This window comes from Buteo buteo, chromosome 18 (genome assembly GCF_964188355.1).
Source record: "Buteo buteo chromosome 18, bButBut1.hap1.1, whole genome shotgun sequence".
In the NCBI taxonomy this organism is placed as follows: domain Eukaryota; kingdom Metazoa; phylum Chordata; class Aves; order Accipitriformes; family Accipitridae; genus Buteo; species Buteo buteo.
In genome coordinates, this window is record NC_134188.1 from 8,590,087 (window position 1) to 8,615,394 (window position 25,308).

The 25,308-nt window shown below is 38.0% G+C and overlaps 1 protein-coding gene across 16 annotated transcripts in view; it reads right to left on the minus strand.

Moving 5' to 3' along the window:
• ZMYM2 (zinc finger MYM-type containing 2) overlaps positions 1-25,308 on the minus strand; it is a 95,448-nt gene that overhangs the window by 12,295 nt on the left and 57,845 nt on the right. For all 16 annotated transcript variants that reach the window (XR_012653410.1, XM_075049949.1, XM_075049947.1 and 13 more), the window contains 8 exons: positions 15,644-15,816; positions 9,642-9,807; positions 8,655-8,689; positions 6,718-6,847; positions 6,434-6,549; positions 5,423-5,594; positions 2,447-2,554; positions 404-498 (listed from right to left, as the gene is read on the minus strand). Coding sequence is in view for 15 of the 16 variants with exons in the window: in XM_075049949.1 (XP_074906050.1) it covers positions 404-498; positions 2,447-2,554; positions 5,423-5,594; positions 6,434-6,549; positions 6,718-6,847; positions 8,655-8,689; positions 9,642-9,807; positions 15,644-15,816 (995 nt within the window). In the remaining variant the exon portion in view is untranslated. The remainder of the gene's footprint in view (positions 1-403; positions 499-2,446; positions 2,555-5,422; positions 5,595-6,433; positions 6,550-6,717; positions 6,848-8,654; positions 8,690-9,641; positions 9,808-15,643; positions 15,817-25,308) is intronic.

The following is a 25,308-nucleotide window of genomic DNA, read 5'->3' on the forward strand; positions in this document are numbered from 1 at the left end:
AGCCATGGTAATGCCAACATTCTTCCAATTTACTATCAAATTAAACCAAGACAGCTTTGTTCAAAGCAGAAGGTAGAAAAGCATTACTAAGAGCACAGTAAGTATATACACACTAGCACATTATATCAACAGTTCTACCAACATGAAGCAAAAATGGAATCAGAATTTAGAAATCACACTCTCATTAAATCCAAGTTAACTGCAACAGACATAGGACTGAAATAATTTTATTATTTGAAATATATCAATTTACATCATAAAGACAGGATATTAGGTATGAGTAGGCAGTAACACCTTTTAGAGTATTATGAGAACTGGAAAAAACCCCACAAACCCTGGCATATTTTTGCTCACTTAAATTTTGTGCTTTTTTTGACCTTTTTTAATAGCATGACAAAATTACCTTCTTTTTGGACCGAGGCCTTGGCTGTTCCTCATATTCCTCCCCAAAAACAGGAGGTAACAAAAACTCATTTTCTGTATCAAGCTCTTCAGTTGCTGAAAACACATTAACAGAAACTTATTTCTAAACATTCTTTGAATAATAGTAGTTTGAAAAAGAAAAAATGAACTATATCAGTGTGCATTAACATAAGGGGTCCACAAAAGCACATGTCTAAACATTACCAAAGACTGGATTTCCTTAAGAGGAAATAAACCTATTCTTATTTTGAATGTAAGGTAAAGCTATCAAAATGTTTATTTCTAAATAAATTGTAAAGGACACAATGCTCAACATTTTCAAGCACTATCTCAAGTCACTAAGGCAACATTTCTTTCTATGGACCCTTACACAATTTCTCCTGCCTAGGCAGTCTTTGGTATTAAGAAGTTTAAGTCATGGTGAGAAGGAACAGCTGAATTGAAAAAAACCACAGATTAACTTAATACATGCACTTTTGTTCATGTATTTCCATCATTTCCATTCATGTTTTACATTTTTTTATAGCACATTATACTTGGTTAAAAACATTAAGAATCAGAACGTAAACTCTTTCAGAGAAACTGGTTTTAGTCTATATTTATGCAAATGGTGGAGGTCTAGCTCATGATGGATATTACAGTAATTTCAGTAAACATGTATTATGGCAAAATACTAATTACTTAACATTTCAGGGGTAGGATGAAGGACTCATTTCAGGCAACACAGCAGAATAAGACAACATATGAATGGATTTAATGTTGCAAGTTCCACCTTTATTTACTGAAGATGGTTCATCCCTCATTTAGCCATCAGACAATGGCTTAATTCAAAACTGAGTGCTCTTCTGATAGTCTGATTTCACCACCTTACTCCTCAAGACACCATTCAAACCGGTCCAGATGAAATGGCACTCACATGCAAAGATTTAAGAACTCTGCCCCAAACTAAACACCAGTCCTTCTCTTGCTACCACAAAGAATCTTATCTCAGAAGCACTTCAGTGTAAGCAATATCTATTACAAACTGCTATTATTTACTGTTCCACTTTGATAATTTTTCCCCCCCATTGTTATTCTTTCTCGCTTACCAAGCCTCACTTACAAAGAGGGTTAAAAATCTAGTATGCATGTGGCTAATAAACTTCCTAAGACTAAGGTCAGACTAACCCCTAGACTTGATCTTTAAATTAGACATACAGCAACTGAAAAACCCAGCCTGGGCATCTAGTGCAGATATCTATGGCACAAAGCAAAAGTGGGCTTTCAAAATCAGATATAGAAGCTAGCCAGGGGAGGTATGAGAGTTATATGTCCAAGAGAAGCTATGGCATAGGAGACACTAGCTACAGCCAGGAGCTTTCTTGGATCTTGGATTGATTAGGACATGGTATAAGGAAACAGACACTGTTGCCTGCGTTCTGTAGAGTGGTAGAAATTGCAATACATACAACCAAGACCTTCTTTCAAGAAAGGTCTCAAAATAGTGATTTTCCTGATAATTCAGATAATGCTACCTTTTTCAAATACAGGTATGGACATTAACAAGAGACTAAAAGGTAACACAAGTGATGTGCAGCATAGCAGCTTGCAATTTTCTAACAAACTTGAGTGAGAAATTTGCCCTTTTGTCATTTCTGCTCTAAACTACCATTTCCCATGGAAATACCCGGTGACTGAAGAATGCATTCATTATTGTTCTCCATGACGCATGCCATCTGAGTCTTTGAGCCTTCAAAATAGCTTTCCTAAATCTATGTCCGAAACCAAGTGATGCAGTCAAGTTCATTTGTGAAAGGTTAATTCCCCCCTTTCTTTGCCTTCTGTTTCAAATAGTGTATGTAGAAATGGAAGAACTAATTCGGAAGTCCCCAGTCTTGCAAAGACATGGCAAAGTTTTACCTAACAGTCAGTCAAGTGGACCTTGCAATCAAATAAAGGTCCTCTGAAAGGATGATGAAACAAAGTATCATGGTTGCCCACAACATCTATTTCACAATACTTATTAAAAGGACAGAAAAAGTACCTCTTGGAAAGTCTATTTCAATATCAAGGTCTGGTTCATATGGAACATCAGGCAAGCTTGTCCGTGCCTCTGTTTCTGAGTTCAGTAGATTTGACTCAACTATCACACCTGTAAAAAAAAAAAAAAAAAAGGGGAAAAACTCTCCTTATTTTAATGAACACATGGATTAGTCAAAACAGGGCAGATTTAGAACATTAGAAGCTTAGTGGTTCCAAAGCTACTTGTTCTGCTCATCACCATCCTAGGTTTCGTTGTTCTCGAGATCTCAGATTTACTCCTCCAATCTGACTTCCTTCAAACAGAAAAGATACTTACTAGGCCATCTGTCCTTCTTCGTTAAGGTGAGTCAGCAAGCATGTGTATAGAAAACCAAATACTGGCAAATCTGGATCACATCAACCAATCACAGAACTCAAACAAGCTTGACAAACCTAACTATCTATTTTTCTACATGATTCTGTCCGCAATAGAACAGACTTTCAAGTCTGTGAAAGAGACACTATAAAATCAAACAAGAGAGGCAGGCAGGGAGAACAAAAACTCTGTCCTACTTCTGGCTGTGGTGGGTTGACCCTGGCTGGATGCCAGGTGCCCACCAAAGCTGTTCTACCATTGCCCCCCCGCCTCAGCTGGACAGGGGAAAGAAAATATAACGAAGGGCTCATGGGTCAAGATAAGGACAGGAGAGATCACTCACCAATTACTGTCATGGGCAAAACAGACTCAACTTAGGGAAAATTAACTCAATTTATTGCCAATCAACCAGAGTAGGGTAATGAGAAATAAAACCAAATCTCAGAACACCTTCCCTTCACCCCTCCCTTCTTCCCAGGCACAACTTCACTCCCGGATTCTCTACCTCTACCCCGCAGCAGCGCAGGGGGATGGGGAATGGGGGTTGTGGTCAGTTCATCACATGTTGTCTCTGCCGCTTCATCCTCCTCAGGGGCAGGACTCATCACACTCTTCCCCTGCTCCAGCGTGGGGTCCCACCCACGGGAGACAGTCCTCCACGAACTTCTCCAGCGTGGGTCTTTCCCATGGGCTGCAGTCCTTCATGAACTGCTCCAGCGTGGGTCCCTTCCACGGGCTGCAGTCCTTCAGGCACAGACTGCTCCAACGTGGGTCCCCTGCAGGGTCACAAGTCCTGCCAGAAAACCTGCTCCAGCATGGACTCCTCTCTCCATGGGGCTACAGGTCCTGCCAGGAGCCTGCTCCAGCGTGGGCTTCCCACGCGGTCCCAGCCTCCTTCAGGCATCCCCCTGCTCTGGCATGAGGTCCTCTCTCCCCAAGCTGCAGGTGGAGATCTGCTCCCCCGTGGACCCTCCTGGGCTGCAGGGGGACAGCCTGCCTCACCATGGTCTTCCCCACGGGCTGCAGGGGAATCTCTGCTCCGGCGCCTGGAGCACCTTCTCCCCATCCTTCTGTACTGGCCTGGGGGTCTGCAGGGTTGTTTCTCCTACATGTTCTCACTCCTCTCTCCAGCTGCCATTTCTGTGTGCCCCGCAGCTTTTTTTCCTTCTTAAATATGTTATCGCAGAGCAGCTACCACTATCACTGATGGGCTCAGCCTTGACCTGTGCGGGTCCGTCTTAGAGCTGGCTGGCATTGGCTCTGTCGGACATAGGGGAAGCTTCCAGCAGCTTCTCACTGAAGCCACCCCTGTGACTCCCCCGCTACCAAAACCTTGCCACACAAACCCAATACACTGGCGAAGACAGATTTCTCCAAATCCGGTTCTCTGCAAACGAGCAAGCTCTGATCCCATACATCTTACTCGATCAGCTAGCTGTACTTAGCAAAAGAGAGCAAGGAACTGCGAATGACAACCTTGCAGCACTACCAGAAATGTCCAGCTTTAGTTGGGGAATGACAACAGTTTGGAAAACAGTAAGCCTCCTGGGACTCCAGCACCATTCGCCTTCTATATACCAGGCCAAGTTCGTGTCATTTATCAACATCCTTTGAGACATTTGTTGAAAGAGCTTGAAAAACAACCCAAAATTTCACCTGAGTCATGGAAAAATCTTAAAATCTAGTTTTGGGAAAAGAAGGCAAAATTCTCCTGGGAAGATACAGAAGAGACTTGAGGATTTTGGCAGGAAGAGCCAGGAAAGAGGGGCCAAGAGATGTGTTCACTGTGAAAATATCATTACAAGACATGTTGGATTTTTTGATCTTCAGTTGTTAAGTTGTCCCAGACAGTTCTCTCCTTTTAGGTGAGCTAGTGGGATGACAAGCCACGTCAGGATCACAAGCCCAATGATCTATCAGCTGAGGCATCACTACCTTCAAAGAGATGATACTTGCAGGTCAGGATCAATCAAGAGCAAAAGCATCACTAGGTCACCTGGTTTTGTTGACTACAGTTCCACTTGTGAAATGTATGTTTCTCTTAGTTTTAACAGTCCCCGCTTCCCCACAACCAACATAAAATTTGCGTAGTAATGTATAACTACAAAGAAATCAGAACCCTGTCATATCCCACCTTGTTCAGAGAAACTTGAGTTCACACCTGTAAGACACAGCTACGGAGACTGCTTTCTCTAAACTTTTAACTTGAGTTTTTCTGGGAGGAAGAATGGATTGGTTTTGGCTTGTTTTGAGTTATGCTGAGAAGAAAACATGTGTGTGCAATCCTGGATGACTGCTTGCCATCAGTCTGGGAGCTGGTGCAAGCAAAGGGAACGCCTGTGTTTTTAAAGACAAAGGTCTGGTACAGCACACCGAAGTCACAAAACAGACTTCAGAAAGTTTTCTGTATTTCAAATGTGCTAAAATGACCTTTAAAAATATTTAAATAATTAAGATTTCAACTTAATTTAAGAACTCAACAGCAGCACTGTCATACTTAAAGAATCTTTCCCTAAAATAAATAAACAAAAAAACCCAAAAAACAACCCTGCTCTTGATTTGCACACCCCCACACATACACCCTAGCACTCCAAAGAGTCAAACACTCAGCAGGAAACTCACTGGCCCCATCAGAAACTTCAGCTTTTCCATCATGTTCAGGTACCATCCCCGACAAGTTCAGTAGCTCAGTTTCCAGAGGATTTGAGGGCACTTTTCCCCTCAGCTCTTCTATTGCTGCAAGGATTTTCTCACTGCTATCCAGAGTAGTGGGCAAGAAAACTGGAACTGGCACCTATACAGATAGGAAGAGATAATTAGAAAAGAAAAAATGGTGCAACAAAGCATCAACAGTAGTCAACACAGAAACAAACTCTACACCCCTGTTCTAAAAGACAGAGTTAATAGAGATTATAAACATATCACTTCAGTGTGAGCTAATAAAAAAATGCTGACAGGTTAAAAAATTCAATGTAAATGATTGAGAACAGAAGGGCAAGCAGGAAAGGATAAAGAAAAAACCTAAATATGACAAAATATAGTGGGTCAAAGTAAGAACAGAAGGGACTTTGGACTTTGTAACATGTCTGACTATAACTTTAGAGTAACAGTTTGGACAAATCATCATCCTGTTTTAGTGGCTTGCTTGTGAAACACAGAAATTTTAGGAGTTCAGGGGTTTTTTTTCCCTGTTTGGATGAGATTTGGTATGTAAGTGATAACAAATTTAACTTATTTCCTTTTGCTGGCACAAGGTTTTTTTTTTTTGCTTTTCTTCTTTCTGTTTACCCCACTCTGCCACCTCTCCCCAATACAATCTTTCAGTTTCCACATTACCAGAACAAATCTTGGTTTTTAATGCTTATTCAGCAAACTCAAAAGTATCACTCAGAATTGCTCCTAAAAAGTTCAGCAGCACAAGATTTTCACACTGAAAGCAGGCAGATAGGTCCTAAAGAACAATTGGGAAATTAAGTGTTGCTGTCAGATTTCTAATGCTTTTGCAATAAATAGTGCCACAGCATCCTACAATCCTTTACATGGACCAGAATGAGAACAGTCAACAGTACAAGTAGTCCCACACATGCATGTGAATGGATGTCAATTTAAAAATGAAGCTGAAGTCTCACTTACAGGAACAGGAACCATTGTAGGAACAGGAACATTTTGACTATACATGTTCATAGGCACCGGAACATAGACAGGTACAGGAACAGGCACTGGGACATACTCTTTTTTCCAATCATCTTCTATTAAAAGAAAAAAGAAAAAGGCAAACACTGCCAGGTACTTAAATATATCTTACACCTGCAATTTAGGGAAAAAAATCAGAATATTTCCAATATGTTCCAAGACAGTAACAGATAAAAAAATCTGCAACAAAGAAATGAGTAGTTCCAGTACAGTTCAAGAGTTACCTGTCTGACAAGATTTTGTCTGCATATGAGGTTTACAGTATGTGGCTTTCGTCATTGTCAAAGGCTTGCAAAGAACTGCCTTGTTCTTCATTTCTCTGTTAGGTGTTGGAGAAGGTGGTGGTGCTGAGCCCTACAGACAAGCAAATAGAAGAGAACATGCTGTTGCACCACACTGATTTCAACACGAAGTTCTTGATTTAATGTATCAGTTGATACACTTCATACATGACATACTGAAGAGAAAACTCACAACAGCACAACACAACAGCACCGACCATTATTCTTTAACTGCAAGCTATTCTACATGTCTAGTAATGAGCTGCCACTGCCCGGAATGTAACATAGTTGTATTTTGCTCAATCAGGGCTAGCACTTTGATTAACAACTTCTGGCTCATTTTCCTTTTCTCTTTTTTTTTTTTTTAATTTAAGATATTCTTAAGATATTCTCTTTCACGTTCTTGTTTAAATGAAAGTGCAATTTTACAACTTAGAAAATAATTTTAGCTGTAAAAAGAATTCACTATAAGCAGCATAACAAACTTTTGGCTCAAGGTCTAACCTTGTTGAACTATGCTATAATCCAAAGATCACTTTTTTTTAAACTTGTATTTCGAAATAAAACATCTCGAAACAATTTTTTATTATCTAAACTATGAACTTCGAGCTCCCCCTGCTGGCTCTGCAATAGTGACAGCAAATACTTGGGAACATCACATAATGCTCGAACTGCATCCTTACAGTCAACAGGTAAAAAAAACAGGTAAAAAAAACAGGTAAAAAACCTCTTGTTCCAGACATGGTTTTTGTCCCCTAGCACCTGTTTTAGAACCCGATTTAAGAAACAGACTGTCACTTTTATTTGGTCATAGGTAGTAAGACTAGCCCCACATATGCTTTTAAATATGGAAAGAAAGTAAAGTCATAAGAACAGCAGTAGACTTTATTTAACAGGCATACACTTTCTAAAATATATATAAAAAAACACTGTATCACACATAGCTGTTACATGATCTTTAAAATTTTATGGACCGAATTAACATCATTAAACATAAAACAGTAGATGTTTTTAACATGACAGTTTAGCTTGTCTGATGTCTCTAGTTACCTAAGCAATCTTATTTTCTGTGTTTTTCATTAACATATTTTATAATGCCATCAAAATACTTTCACTTCAGTCTAAGATTTACCTTAAAGAAGCCAATTTGCATTGAAAAGGTGAGTCAATTTTTTCATGGAAGAACAGGCAGTTCCGAGATCTTCCATGTGACAAACAAATCAAAACAAAACTAAGTTTCAAACAAAATACACTAAGCTAAATGAAAAAATAATTATTAATACTTCTGACTAGCTGACAAAAACTGAAACTCAAAATGAAGGCTGCTGCTCCACCAATGATCCCCACCCTCCCAGACAGTGATCCTGCAAAAGCTTACTCTTCCCTACTCTGTCACCTGCAGCAAAGTCAATCAGACCTTAAGCACCAATTATTCTACTCTTGGGAATTATAATTTAGTAACTGAAGCCTTATTTTCAGGCTTTCAAAGCTGAGATACAACCTTAATATTCTAATCGACCAGTGAAATTCTCTTCCTTTTCTACACTCAATAAATACACCTAATCAGTCTAAACATGTGAATAAGATACAAATAGTTTGTGTATTAACTTTTAAGCAACACCTTCATGCACTACAGATGTAATCTACATGGCTGATGATTTGGTTTCCCAGAAGACATCGAAAACACAAAATATGACCATTTAAAAATTTAATTTCAACTACTGATGTGGAAAGGACTCAAAACCTCCACAAATTTAGCTTAGTATCATTCAAAGATACTAATTTTTTTGGTTTTTTAAGAGCATCCCTTCAAGCCACAAAGATATCACATTTTAAATACATTTAATTGTGTTTCATACACGTTAAATATATGTACTTACTGTTATTTTTGTTCGGGGGGTTTGACAGCCCTGATCTAAAAATGTAAGAAGACATTTTTAGAATTTATTTTCCCTTTTTCAGAATCAAAGCAAATTTCAGTAAGCAACTCAGACAACATCTATCATCAGATTAACATTAAGTTAACAGCACTGATAGTACTGTATCGCAGGTAAGAACTGCACGTGAGACTTCTCATTCATAGGCACCCTGCTACTCCGGCACTGAACCTTACACAAAGGCAAATACTAAATCAATGCTCCACCCAGATGTGAAGATAGCCTCTTTCAGAAAAGTAAATACCAAAACATTCAAATATGAAAATGGCCCTGCAAAGAAGTTGTGTTGCTATGATTAAATTAATTAAAAAGCTGATTTATTTGAACTTTGCCGTTTAAACCACGTAAATATGCATTCAGCCGCCATCAGCAAATTTACACTGTACCTATGGTCAACAGAAAAAAATATCCCAAAACCCCAAAACCAAGGCATTCCTCTTATCTAGATACTTCCATTCCATTCTCATTTACTTTCCATTTATTTCCTTTTAATTCCGTTTAATTTACTTTTTTTCATTCCTAGTGCATTTCTCTGCTGTCTATGACCAAAACACATTTTGAAAAGAAGTGTTTCCACAGAGCAAGTAATGACAAACCAAGAGCACGATGAAACAGGAAAGCATTTTCTGTCCCCATGAAGGTATAACACTAAAATTATGCTTAACGTAAAAAGACTTTTTTTTTAAAAAGTCATTACAAAACTGTTTGATTACCTGACAATGTTTCAGCTCTCGAAAAAGCAATAAAATAAAGAGCTAAGATAAAAAATAGCAAGCAGCTCAATGATGCCTCTGATGATAAAATAAAACAAAAAAAAGGGTAACCTCTAGCATGGATTATTATAACAAATAAATAATTCATGCAGGTTTAAATTTTTCATTTAAAGGAAGCATCTTGTTTGCTGTTTAGCAGCCATAAAGCAGCACATACCATAGTGTAAGTTCTCGGGTCCTTTTTGGGTTGCCAGATTTGGTTCGTTTTGTTGACAGTAGAAACGGAGCAAACAGTGCTGGTCACAGAAGTGTTTCATTTCACCACGCCATTGCACTTTCTCTTTGAGAGTTCCTTGAGACTTACAACAGTCACATCGTGCAGCCTTAATGCAAAGGGAGATTTTGACATTTTTAAACAAGCCTTGGAAAAAAATTATTTCTACATTTTAAAAGGTTACGTTTTTAAGAGTACTGAAGAATCATTACCGCTACATAGTTGTCTTGCTCATGTAAGCTCTATGATAGTTACACTGCCATCTAACTTGTATATATAGGCACATCTGTCACTTTATTTTCAGTTGTTTGCTGGAGATCAACACCCAGAATTAATCTGCTTTATTTCACTAAGTCTTTACCAAGTCTTTAAAAATTGCTCACTTCTACACAGTCAGCAAACAACAAATTTTATGCATCAATTTTAATTAATTTCACTGAAGCATTCTGCAAAACAAGAGCAGAAAGTGACTGAGACTCCTTAACGACTCTCTGGAACCAAGGACGAGTTCTTCTGCCCCCCCCCCCCCCCCCCCCTTCTGGTGGGTTTTTTTTACGTCACAAACAGAATCACTTCGCTAGGTATCAAATCAGAGCCCTTTAGTGTAAATAAGTTTTATACTTTCACTATTTTAGTAGTTTGACAATTTTAGATTCCAATTATTTAGTTCAAAGTTTCTCTATGATTTATAAATAACAGTAGCTCTCAAACTGAAGAGGTTTCCACAAAATCTAGTTAGCACATAACTTGAAACTCAATACTTTGTTCTTCTCTATCCCTAGCTAAACATATAAGTAATGTACCTTTCACCAGCCTACATGATAATTTCATGAGGCATCACTAAGACAGACATTGTTTTCCTCCAAAATAGATTCCACTGAATTTAATTAGCCATGCTATAATTTATTATCTGAACAGTGCTAGCCCATTTCAGATCTTCCAGTAAGCAAAGAATTGTTTCCACTACTGCTCCCCTTGATATTGTTTGCAACCTCCATCCTGAAGCAGTCCTTAAAATAAATAAAAGCTTTATGGCTGCTCAGGAATCCAAAATAAGTCAACCTAATAATATAACTAGGAGAGGAAAAGGGAAGTCATGATAATATGCAACACAAAACATTAATACGTAAAACCATACACAACATTGCAGTTATGCACAAGGCTCTGATGGCTAAAAAAAAAATAATAAAAAAATAGTCCAACTGTAGTTCTCACAACTCCAAGAAAGTATGAACAGGCCAATTAGTTAAAATTTAAAAAGTAATTAAATGTTGAGTTCCTTCTCTGTACTTGAACATTCTGGCATCATCCTCCAGCAATGTAGAAAATTCAGCTCTCACTTGTAATTTTCAAATATTTAAGATGATATATCGAGAGACTCGATTCTAACAGTACAACCAGCTTTAAATTGGGAGCAATTATAGCTGTGGCTTCAGGATCAGCTCACACCCAGTGCCAGGTGCCCCTGCAAGGGCAGGTACTTCTTTTCCCCCCTCCTCTGTGCAGGTGTCAGCACTAGTGCTTATGCACCTGCAGGGTACACAAGGTCAGGGACCTTACAGCACTGCATTACTCCCATCCTCCCTCAATTCTGGTTACATTTGTCACTTTAACTTTCTGCTGATGCTGATCCACAGTTCATTTTGCAGCAGAGATGTTCTCAGTGGGACAAAAGAGCAAGTAAGTTGTATTCTTGGAAAGGACTGGGGAAGATGATGAAGTGTGGAGTATTGCCAAAATAGACTAGATTTATCAGTTCAGGGAAACTGTGAATTCACACCTTTAAAGCAAATGCATCTTCCAAAACCACCAAAAGGCTGAAATACCAGTAGAAAAAAAAATTATGTATAATTTGGTCTAATTTTACATCTCAAGCCCACCCAACACTGATTAAGAATGACAGCTGACCCATGTACAGAAAAGCCCACCTATTCTGACCTGCTGCACACTGCTTGACTATCAAGGCACCACTTTCTGCTCAATTTTCTCTCTCCTTCAAAGAAAAAGAGAGGTGACAAATCTTGTCAAATGCAGCAACTACAGCCTTCCTGCAACTGTTTTCTCCCTCTTGTGGTTCTGCTTTTTTGTTTAGGCTTTTGAGTATGTGTATTATTGTCTCTCCTGGGCTGCTACTGAAGTATTCAGGTGAAAAAATCCTGGTTTGCTTCCACAGGGAAACTACCATTCCTTAGCAAGCCCAAGATTCCTTTGTAAGGATGCTTCACTTCACTACATTTGCTACACTCTAATTTTACCATTTCCACAACCATGCTTGCAGTCAATACTATACACCCTTCCATGCAGTGAAGTTTCCTACTACCTGCTTGCTCTCCCCATTTCCCTGACCATGAAATTAACTTAAAGTGCAAGTGTGAATTCATGATTTTCTGTTTTTTCTGTCCTTCCCCTTTCCATTCATTTTCATTTGGGATACTGGCACTATACGTTAACTGAATCCCCAAAATACCTGCCTTCAAGTCTGCTCTATCTCTGTGTTTCCAAAAAGTTCATCTATACTTTCTGTGCTCCAGTTGCACATAACTCCTTTGCCACTCATGACTGCATTTTGGTCCAATTCTTTTCCCACGTCCAACTTCAACATGTTCAAATGGGCATGGCAATTAGTATAAATCACTAATGTTTGCCCCCAACTTGACTTAAAAACAAAGTTTTCACATGTGGGGTTTTTATTTACATTTTTAATCCTCCCATGACCTGTTCCTAAGTGTTCTCCAGTGGTTTGGACTAATATCAATTTGACCTAATCTTAGCTGTCTTTTCCAAGTTCAGTCTGCAATAAAGACGAAGACATGTTTCCAGAGAGGGACTGATTATAAGAGAAAGGATATCAACTGTTCTGAAACAGTACCTACTTGAAATTGAGATGCCTAACTACACAATGGCTAAATTCAGACAAGAGAAATTCCACAGGGTTGTCTTGCTGCCTTTACCATTCAGATTAATGCTGGCTCCATTGTTTCAAATTTTACCGCTGCTGACAATCATTGCTATCTGAGCTCACCAGCCACAATAATTTTTCTGTGCCTTGGACTGTAATTCCCCACTCCCTACTTAGTCTTTGCTGAAGATGCCTGACTTCCACTGAATACACAGACATCACCGCACATGCTCAGTCCCATCGATACTCCACTGTAGGCTTGAAGGACCTGTAAGCACATTTCAGCTGTAGTATTTTCAGCAATGTTTCACTATGTATATTTAAAGAAACAGATTTCTGTGCTGTTCCCAGAACTGTATATTCTTTCTCAAGGTATTTTCAATGCTCTAATGTAAGTAACATCAAATGATTGAAACTGTCATCAAACATGAGGCTACTAAAACATTTATACTGAAATTTCCCAGGCATTTTTCAGATTAACATCCAAACCATGGCATGCAATTGAAGTTTACAGGAGGAGCTCTAATAACTTAGGGAGCTAACCTCAAGACACCAAAAATTTTACCTCTTGTCTTAGAGGTGCGTGGACACCATACAGTAGAAATTTCGTCAGAACTTGGCACCAACTGGTAACTGTAGCTGTCACCCAACAGAGGATTAGGACTGAACTATTCTTTTACATTCCAATCCCTCATATTAGGTTTGAATAACACTTCTAGGTAAGTCTGATGTGCTTCTAATACTTCTGGATAACAGTCTGTTGAGCTTCTACCATGGCTACCTTCTTCTGGCTTTTGAGAAGAAAATTTTGGCATTGAGGGAAGTTCTCCCATAATACTTAATTATTTTTAAAAGTTAAGATGTTTTCCAGATAATACTACATGAGAAAGATGTGTCCATAAAAAAAGTAGACAAAGAAGATGGAAACAAACACTTGTTTAATGAACACAATGTTGGTGTTAAAACATTACTAGGTTATCACTACTTATTTCTCTTTATATATACATTCATTGAAACTCCAAAATAATACTGGACATTGCATAAATGAGACAAAGCTCATACTTATGTAACTATTCTTTTAAGAAGATAACAGACAAAACAGCAAATGGAGTACAAATTCAGGGAGGGGTCCGTACCTATTCTGTCTTCCTATATTTTGATCATTATCTATTTATGACTAGGTAAGAACATCAGCTAACAATGCACTACCAAATCTAAGATATCTGGAGTGACTTTCATAAAAGAGGGAGAAGTTACCAGCAAGGATGTAAAGAAGAAAAAAAAAAAAAGAAAAAAGACAATTGCAGCAAAACACACAATTTTCCAAAACCTATTACAAGTCCTCCCCATGTAATAAATCCCAAACTTTTATAATCAGAACTGAATCAGGCAAAGGCTTTAAGACTTGATAAAAGATTTGATAAAAATTACAACAATTCAACATCATGTAACACTTGTTTCACTAGCAAGCGTAAGATTCAAAAAGTAAAAATACCTAACACTTCAGTATCATCAAAAGTCACTAGTTACCAGCAAGTCTAGTTAGATTAAATTGCCTTTTCATGGCATCATGTCTAACTTTCCTGTACCACAGTAACAACAGCGTTTCTTAAGCAGACTTAATGGGCCAATTAAGTTACTGCCTTACCCCACAGATCAGAAAGATAACCTGAAGTCAGAGTTTTCAAGTGGTTCTCAAACCTCAGTCAGAGTACGAGCTTCCACAGAAGTTTATGTACATGAAACTAGTTTGGTAGGCACACCCCCATACTATATTCTTTGCTGAATCACCAAGAGATTTCTAAAGCACACCAAAGCTTTATTAACTTCTCTATTAGAAGGCACTTTTTATGCAGGGATAAATTTCACCCCATACCCCAAGTTTTAAGGCATATAGATTAAATATTATTGTATGAAGCTAACATTTTAGTAAGTTTAAGAACTTTGCAGCCAAGCTTCATCACCCTATTTTCACACAAGACAGAAGAAACACATCCTGGTCTTCAGTAGTTTTCTTTCAGGAATGTCTACAGGACCCTACATACATTATTCAAAATAAAGGTTTAATGTTTGGCTGCAACATTTCTGGAACCAGCCATTCCAAAATACCAGATACGTCTTCAGATTCAGTTCTTTTATGGTAGATAGATCATCTTGAATTACAGGATTTGTATCTAGCCCTCTAACTTTTCAAGCTTTTTATTGCCTTCCAGGCTGCGTACAGAGTTTTGGTAAGGTGATGAATTTTCTACTGTCTTTTTTGCAATTGCATCCACAAGGGTAGTTCATGTTTTGGTATTATCAGTGTAGCTTTCCAGGATGTTCATACCAGAGATCAAATATTTTATCCATGGCACTAATCGCAGGTTAAACCCAGTCCGATTTCACCTTTATTTCTTTCAAAAAATTAAAACAAAAAACCTCTTAACATGAACTCTTTGCTGGTTGTGCTTCACAAGGTAGTTAAGCTTCCAGAGATTTAGAAATAGATGCCATCTGTTTGATTTAAACTTTTATTAGAAATCCATTTGGTCTTGCTTTTCCCTTTGGCATCCTTTCCACTGTGAAATACTGAACAATCAAAGCCTCTGCAGTTCAAACTGTGGGAGAAGGGAAAAGGCAAAAAAGGAGGCAAAAACAGGAACAAGAAAAACTCCGCTAACCTAGTTTATCATCAGTCAACTCAAGGTATCATCCAGCTGCTATTAACAGTGTTTCAACATTCTGAATACACATTTAAGAAGTTTTGACAAGAAAAGTATGGTACCAATTGAGGAGAAAAAATTGGAATTGTAAAGTAACAAATATACAGTTTCTTGTTTTTCTGTAACTCAAGACTTCCTTGCCAAATGAATTAATAAAATCAGATGGTAGAAATGCTGCTTTAAGAAAACTCAAATGATGAAATTAATACATTTGCTTATTGTGTAGCAAATGCTTTGCTGAAGTAAGCCATATTTGCTGCACAGTCCTTGAGATATCCTCACATGTGCATTTTTGGTTTTTTTAACTGTGGAGCTCTCGTCAAAAATTCTGAGTTACTTGCCTTGTAGTACCAGTCCTGAAATTTTTTACAGCACTCTTCACTGCAGAAATCTCTCACTACACCATCAAGTTCCTTAGTTGCTCCCTTTTTGCACAGCTGTGAGCAGTAATTACAAGTAACACATCTCAGTCCTAACCGTCTTGCAAAGTCTTGTTTATATAGCAGCTTGCAGCCTGGAAACAGATTTTAAACATTAGGAACAAAGTAATTTTTACAGAGAGATATCACAGTTAAATGTTGAAAATTAAATGAATACAACAACAGCTAACAACTGGGGCTTCAGACAAATTCAGGTTGCATAATAGACTGTATTTCAAGGCATTTTTACCTTAATACCTTTCCTGCACAACTCTACTGTTTCATGTGATGTCTGCATCTTTTTCAAAACACTACACTTGAATCTGTGCTTATCAAATCCCTGAATAAACAGTCAGAAAAAACCCTGTAATTTTCTTTTCATATAGATCCATGCAAAAGTGTTCACTTGAAATTACATCGCTTAGTTACACATCCTCAGAATGCCAGATATTCAGACAAGGACAAGCAGAAATTTTAAACTAGACAACACTATCCACGAAAACAGTACCTATCTTTAAAGATCAATTTTCTATTGATTTTTATTACTACTTTCATCCATATTAATACAACAAACCACTTAAGACAACTCATTAATTTTTAAGAACACTAATAGGCACAAGATGATGTAAGAACTGAATAGTTTCTTAAAAAATATGAACTATAAAGTAAGCAATGATCAGTACTGAGAATAATTATGCAATGACAGGAGTTTACATATGAAATTTGTGTAGGATTTGTATGCAATGAATCTTTTATTTTTTCTTTTCACATGAGGTGGGTTTGGGGATTTTTTTTTTGCATTTGCTATGCAGTCATAATTTCAAAGTTGCCATAATGAGAGCTATATTCATCAATAATCTGATCATCCCTTAAGCAAATTAGAAAAGACATTCTAAAGTATTAAATGCATTAAAAGATGAATACTGCAGCTATTACATAGGCTATTTTGAGAATATAATGTATTTCAACTACGTCAAATCTACTGTCTATTCACCTGATGCCTAAATCTTATACCATATATCTCTGTAATTGTGCTAATTTTACAGAAGAGAACAGTATGAGAAGATGAAGTCTATATTAAACACTGGAGGGACAAGACAACACCTACACAGACCTTTAATCTAAGGTACTACACCTGTTTTTATGATCTCCCAAATATCACAGTACCACCAAGACCAGAACTCAAGTCTTCCAAGTGCCCACTCTGCTTGGGTTTATAGTCTAACACATGTAGACTTCTGTACTTCTGGTAAGTTATAAAACTCAATATGTAACATATGTGCTACAGTTCCTCTGGCATACAGAATATAAAAATATTATAATTATAATGTACTCAGTAATTTCAATTAAGTGACTTGTGCTGTTGCCTGTTAGGGTACAATTTCATACGTGTGAAACTGAGATACTATTTTAAAATCACTAAAAGCACAAGAATGCAAGTGGAAGCTGCAGCAGACAGCATCTTCCAAAACAAAAGGAAGAATTTTAACTTGCAATACTACAAGCTTTGCTAACAACTTAAATTTGCTACCAATGTCAAAACAAGACAATTATAGACTATCGTACAAATAAGATACGGTAGGTAATTGTGTTTTAAACTGGTTTGGGGGTTTTTTAGTTATATATCTGATTCCTTAAGAACAGAATAAAGAAAATTACTAAAACACAAAACAGGCAGCGCAGATGGAAAGTACCAAATCAAGCCATCACCCTTACAGTGCAACTAATTTGGATGTTAAATATACTGAAGGAAATAATAATCCTGAAGATACCAGTGTGTGCAAGCTCTTACTTAGAAGTACCCGTTAAAGCATTGAAAATTTCTTGCCAGTATTTTTTCCTACTGGCTGTATCTCTCTTTACTGTACAGGGCATCAGATTCTTTTTGCTTCTTTACAATTCCAGACAGAGCTCAGCACCACAATGTATCCTCCTCTTCAGCTGTGCCTTAGAAGAGCCATCAACCTTTCAAAACGATTGATTAGTAGAAAAACTCTACTACCCACCAGGTAAGCTCTGTGCACCTGGCTAAATAGTCTACAAAAAGGAATGGACAAAGCTGAAATTTTTCTTGGCTGCTAAACTATAGGGAGTTAAATTGAAGAAGACAGTGCTGTTGCATTACAAAAAGTTATCATGTAAGATATTTTTCATTCTACAGTCAAACATCTCCCACATCTCTGTGACTCATGGAAAATAATGAGCAGTGAACACTAAGGGGAAACAACAAGTCCAAAATTCCAGCCCTTAAGGCTAAATACCTGAAAAACATGGGGGATTTTATAGATCACTGACTGCAGGGCTTCTTGCTGAAGGAGGACTATACAGAAGATAGAAAATCCCCCTTTATAGGACTTCAGATGTTGACGTAAGATTGTTACAGCCCCGAAGACTTCTAAAATGGAAGTACAGGCTTTTCTTTCTGCAACATCATGAGAAAAATTCTTCAGATTTGTCTGATACTTTTTTCATATCTTTGTAATAGGTAACTTAATCCACCTGACCAGGGAACATTCAGCTGCTTCAAGATCTTGTCACTTCAGACAAAAGGAAAACAAAAAGCCTTTATTTTTATAGGATGTATTTTAAATTGGTCCTTGGTACTCTCTGCATACCTAGGATATAACTTTTTATTATAATGCTATGCTTTTGACTGGAATAGTAAGACTTTCTTTGAAATAGAGAGAAAGGTATTCTCCTTCGGCAAAACAGATTCTGAGCTCAAACTTGGACTTCACAGTGCACAATGTAAATCCTGAATCAATAGAGCAGTAGCATCCATGCTGGCTTTGTAGATGTGACCAAGAAGTGGTCTTTGACTGACACTACATTGTGGATGAGTAATACAAAAGGCACTGGTTGTCTAATCTTTCCAATATCAACACTAAAATCCTGAGGGTTTGGCCAGCCTACCTCCCCTGGGGACTTGGGTTTCATGAGTGTAAGCACCGCCCAAGACAAACAGCTGACAGTCCCAACATCTTGAACAAAAAGATATGAGTAAAATCCAAGTTCCTCAAGATTTCTGCTATAACACCAGACACACAAGTTATAGTGTGACCAGATGGAAATCTCTAGTGCTTTAAGGTGACTCTCAGAGAAAATAGTTCTGGCAATTTTTCTTTGAAATTAAGTGCAGGTCATTTGGTGTCAGTTACACAAGTAATCAATTATGTTCTTTAGCAAAGTTCTGACCGAAAACCACCCTGCAAGTCAACTGTCTCAGAGAGACCATTAAGGAGCATTTTCAGACAAAGTATCTTCAACTCAAAATCTGAACCAGGCTAAAAAGAAGTAGCTGAGTATCTGCTAAATCAACGTAACATATCCTTAGTTATGCTATTAGAATTCTGGTTTCCAAGCAAAACCCAACACAAAGCTTATCCCTTCCACCAGCCCTGAACTTTGCTTCCCCACATAAACTGTACAGAGAGGATAAGGATCTGAACACATGCAACAGAGGCTTACTGACAGGAGAACACAAAAGCAGTTCATCCAAACTTTTACTTCAAGCATATTCCAGGTCAAGAGAGCTTCCTTTCTCTTAGCAGACCCAAGAACTGCCAGGTCCAGCTACCCGCAGTAGGAAACATGCTTCACTTGACCGTCTGCAGACTCAGTACAAGCAAGCTACTAAGAACCTGATAATATTCTACCAGCAGCACCTACCTGAATTACTGGAAGTTCAGTACATTCGCACATCAAGCAGCTGTGAAAAAGGAATGCTGAGCTCAAAACACTTCCTGAGTCCTCAACACAAGTCTCTTTTGACCACAGAGAATAACAACTTTTATAGAAAGTAATTGTTCAATCTTAAAAGCAAGCAGGTAACCTCTGAAAGGCTGTACTTACTAGACTACCTTTCTCCTCCTTCAAGCTACACAGAAGACTTGCTGTTCTCTCATCTTGTAGTAACTTCGACTTTTATCCTTTAACAACTTCATCTAGAGAAGAGTAACAACAGGCCTGTCATATCACAAGCCTGTAATATCAAGAAGCCTGTAGCATCACAAGCTAGGTCTTGAAGATTTTTGGAGCTATGTTACATCCACATCTTTCTGCTGCCACTCTCTGTATTGAGTTGAATGCAAAAGCCACCTCTTCCATACCCACATTCCTATCATCCGCTGTCTCTGGCTTCACAATAAACATCACTATCCTTAGGAAAACAGATGCAACACATCCAATTTGGGGTCCTGCTTGGATTACCATTAAAATAGACCCCATCCTCTCTGTGTAACAGAGAGGTTGTGTATCCCACTTCCTTCCTTATCTTCTGCTTAAAAACCTTTTATTATTTTATTATTCAATTCAACTTTTGTACATCCTCACTTTATCCTAATATTTTCTCATATTAGATACTAGCTCCTTCCTCCTTCCTCCCTCCTACTCCCATCCAGTTACTCAGTTTTTGCTTGTTCTTAAATCTTTTCAAGTTGATTATTCTTTCAGGTTAATAAGAAGCATCTTCATAAGCTTTCATCTTCATATGCTCATAATCTCAGCATCTTAAATCATCATCATCACTTGTCTGCAATAGCCAATGCTGTCTTTGCTTAAAGAACTGTCTCAAACCTCTTCAAAGACACAACAGTGGAATTAACACCAAAGAACGCCAATCTAACAAGGACCACTGTAGTCGAACAATGCAACAGGATTTCACTTGATATTCTTTACTATGTTAGAAATCAGCTCTCTATGAACAAAAAAATCTCAAGATTCAGAATAACATTACTTTAAGAGTATCAATGTTCTCCCTCTATAGACAGAAGGAAGATAAACATATAATGTCTTCCTGAGCATAGTTCTATCTTTTGACTTTCCCAACTAAAAGAACAATGTCAGAAGTATCAAAAGCCAGGTTAACAAGTGAAAATTTTCAAGTCATTCCAGAAGATATGCATCCAAAAAGCACCAATTGGAAACTACATCTACACAATCAGACTCTTCCATGAGTGGAATACCACAAGAACCAACTCTCCAGCTCTTCCATGTGTGTTTGTCTGGAAGGCACGGACCTCTACTTTCCTTCAACAGAGCCAAGAGCTTTCATTTGGTGCTTCTGCAGCAAGGGAGCCTGTTAAGTATTTCATAAGGGACTTTTCTAAATTGAATATGCTGTCTTTTTTACCTTAACTCATTTTTATCATCAGAAAAGTATCTTTGAGCTTTTACAGTAACAAAATTTGTTTGGAATAGTCATTTGCAGCTCAACGATTTAATATCTGCAGCTCAACAATTTAACGCTAGACTACTAAATAAGACCACATGGCCTGAACAACTGCACTATGCCAATCAGAGCTCTCTAATGAAAACTGCCACGGCTCAAATTGATGTCAGGGATGTCCCATTGTAACTTTTGTCCATAGCAGTTGTCCTGGTTTCAGCTGGGATAGAGTTAATTTTCTTTCTAGTAGCCAGTATAGTGCTATGTTTTGGATTTAGTATGAGAAGAATGTTGATAACACACTGATGTTTTCAGTTGTTGCTAATTAAATGTTTATACTAAGTCAAGGATTTTTCAGCTTCTCATGCCCAGCCAGCGAGAAAGCTGGAGGGGCACAAGAAGTTGGCACAGGACAGAGCCAAGGCAACTGACCCAAACTGGCCAAAGGAATATTCCATGCCATGTGATGTCACGTCCAGTATATAAACTGGGGGGAGTTGGCCTGGGGGTATGGATCACTGCTTGGGAACTAACTGGGCATTGATTGGCAAGTAGCGAGCAACTGCACTGTGCATCACTTGTTTTGTACATTCCAATTCTTTTACAATTATTGTAAATTTATTATTGTTATTATTATCATTATTAGCTTCTTCCTTTCTGTTCTATTAAACTGTTCTTATCTCAGCCCACGAGCTTTACCTTCCTCCTTCTGATTCTCTCCCCCAACCCACTGGGTGAGGGGGAAGCAAGTGAGTGGCTGCGTGGTGCTTAGTTGCTGGCTGGGGTTAAACCACGACAGCAGTCAAAGGAGATCATATTCTCTCAGAATAACCGAAGCACCTCAAAATCTCTCTAAAGCTGGCTTCCAGTTTTCTACTAACCTGATCTGTGGGAAAGGAATACCTTCCCTCAGTAACAACATGACTCTTATAATTGTCATTATAAGAAAGGGCATTTTTATGGATCATACATTTTACAGTATTTAAGACATGCTTTGCTTTTCATTTGTCCCTCTTTGCCAGGATATTCCAACTCAGCACCAAATAAACCTTCAAAAGAAAGCCACAAGGAAGCTGATATTTCAGGTTAGAATTTATCTCGGAGGGACACTGCCAAAGGAAGAGGTCAGAAGCAAAACCAAACCGTCTAACACAGTAGACTAAAGCTGAAAAGGCACCATAGCAAGCACAAGTTATTTTAACATGGTAGGCCACTGTCAGAGCTGCAGAGAGGGAGATAAGAACTCTGTGCAGCACAAACCTGAGAGCTTATAACAGAAGATATTATGCTAAACGCTTAACTGTGATATGAAATTTTACATATACTACATATAATTTTTTTTGCCCTCTAACTACATTCTATACTACTTACCAATCCTTGATAGCTTTATGAGGTCCTATGGCAAAGTAGCACGCAGTTAGGAAGTTGTAATTATGCCATAACATTTTTCATAAAAATGGGTGCCAAAACCAGCACACTACTGTCTTCAAAAATTTCTGTATGCTAGCCCAAATTCTGTACATTATATTTTAAAAGGTGTATCAGTGTCTCTAAAAAGACATAGTTGATAATATGAACTATACAAAAAGCTGTGTTTAAACAGTTTCTGTAGCGCTCGCATTTAACAACAACAAAACCAAACATCAGGAATGAAGAGGTTCAAGCAGGCTCGATGGCAACCCCCTTCGCCCAGGGGAACCCAGCAGCTCAGTGCGCAGGGCCAGCGTACCAACCTGCCCTCAGTGCAGTTCTCCACCTACTCAAGAAGCCCAGCAACTATAACTAAGTCTTACTAACACTTCATATCACACATCAGTTTTGAGACTGGTTTGTTAACGTTTCTAGTAACAACAGGAATTGCTATAAATTTCAGGTAATATCTTAACTGGTTGTGAAACATTCATACGTAAGCACCTGTATAAAATTTAACACACTTTTGTTTAGGCTATTCCTAATATCTGTAATGTTTTCATATAAATCTAAAAATTAATAGTATACTCTACTGAACAATCCACTGTGCAGCTGTGGTTGGAGAAATGCCACTCTAAAATCTACAATACTTTAACTAAATATACACCTTTCCTAGACATATTCAGTTCTGAAATCACTTGATTTCCTAAATTTCTTTTTCCACTTGTCAGCTCTACAGTATTTCAAAAGGGGTTATCTCTACTTAGATGTAACATGAGAATCGTCTACATTGTGTTTAATTTGCAGAATCCATTAATTCCCAGAAACTTATTAGCATACTATCAAGATGATAGTACAGCTGCTAGCTTCATAGCTGTCTTTTATCTGTATTATCCACTTGAAAGGAACTCCCTAGCATCAGATAACTGAGTTACTCCACAGCTTACTGACCTTCTCCTTCCAAGAAGCAGACTACTGGATATGAATCAGTGTTATTAAAATTCACATTATAAAATTGTTATAAAGCCTGTGTTATTTAAATCATAACACGTAGCTCTATTGAAAAGATGAATTAAATGCAAAATAAGTCTACAAGTAAAAAAAGTTATTGTGATACTCATCATAAAATAGTTCCAATGCTGGATTGCCGAAGACTGATTTGTTCTCCTAGACCCTCAAAAGGGACATATGTTAAAAAACCTCAAAACTCAGTAACTTGGAGATTTCCTCAGGATTAAAAGCTTGCACAGCCTATCCTCAATTGTCACTCAGGCAACTATACATACATAAAAATCCACAAACAACTTTGATCTTCTTGCTTTAGCATATACAATATACATCTTATTTAATTTAGATACTGGTATTTTTGAATGAGCCGTTCTAGTGGCAAAACACCAGGACAGTTTGATTTCCAAATGCTAAGTGCTAAGGCATCAGGGGAACAGACTAAACTCTTAACTAGTCTGTTCAGGTTGTTCATTCCCCATGTAGCATCTGAGTTTTGGACAGAAAGAGCATACTGTACTCCACAAAAGAATTAATAACCATCTTTAGCACAAATGATAGGTCAGTTCTAATTATACCTTATTGCAATGGAAGTTTCAGCTGGTCACTGCACATATTTTTAAATATCTCAAGAAAAAAATATAAAGCAGCAGAGCTGGAACGGAACTGCACAGAAATACTGATCCCAGAGACTAATGTGGGTGGCAAGGCTTGTGTGTAAATATATATGTATGTGCATGTGTAAAAAAACCCTCAGGTATGAAGAACGTGAGCAGAGGAATGATGACATTTTCAGTACTCCACCTAGGCAGGCCTAAGCAGTCGAGGGGTATTTGTTGTTTATCTTGTATATGCTTTCCCATCAGTTTGCTTGAGGACGAACAAATAAGCACCCTTGCAGAAATTTCAACACCTGTTTAACTTCTGTTGATTTTATCTAGGAGCCTTCTTTTACCCACCTGAAATTTTCCAGTATTTTCCCCTAAGAGTTCCAATTTCTTCCAAAAATGCCAATAACTTTTGTGACTGAGCACCTTGGGTTATTTCTTCTCAAACTGTGATACACTGACTTCTGCTGAAGAGTAATTGCATGCTCAAGAAAATAATTTATGTGGTGAAGTTTCTTGAACACTCTGCAATATCAAAACCAGCATGGCCTCCACATCCAACAAGTTTATTTGGTACATCTGCTAGTTTTTCTACTTTACAAACAGTTGGACATATTTCTGGAAAAAAGCTATGACATCAAGGAAAAACTGGTGGAGTTTGGGTGCCTAGAAAAGGGGAAAGAGAAATCTATCACCTCTGATGATGGAACTTCTATTTGTTGACCTCTGCTCAGCCCACCTAAAGACCTGGCCCTCTCCTCCCCGCATCAGATGTAAACACTGTTAACTCTTGGATTCCACTACTTCTGCAGCACTCAATGACGATCGCTGGTTTTCATTTAAAATACAGGGCCTAGGTTGTTTCTACAGTGCTTCTCACAAGGTCAGCAGTTTATTTTCATCAGGTAACACAGATGGCTTTTCTCATATGGATCACAAAGTAGACCTAAGCTACAGCTAGCAGATGTGTGCTATATTTATTCAAGTTACGTTCTACTTCATGGTGCTTTTGACTACATTCTCTCTATTACTCAGTGGTTCAGATCATCACAGTAAGCCAAGAAACTTTGTTTTAATGGTAACATTTGGCGTATTAATCCTCATAACGATCATCTTTGCTCTCAGGCTGGCAGTCCAACACATGCAAACTCAGGACCCACACTAAGACATCTGGCAAAGGATTACCCCCATTTAGTAACTGCATCCATGCAGGAGAGAGTGGTTTTATTTCTTTCCTTCCTTTTCCAATAGGAAATACAAGTCCTCACTTATTTCAAGCCTCCTCATACAGAAATATATCTCCAGAAGTAGAAATATGGCACAGCTTGCATTATGAATCTTACTGATTTTGTTGTGACAGCCACTAGGCTTTAAAATGAGGGAGTCATAAGTATTCA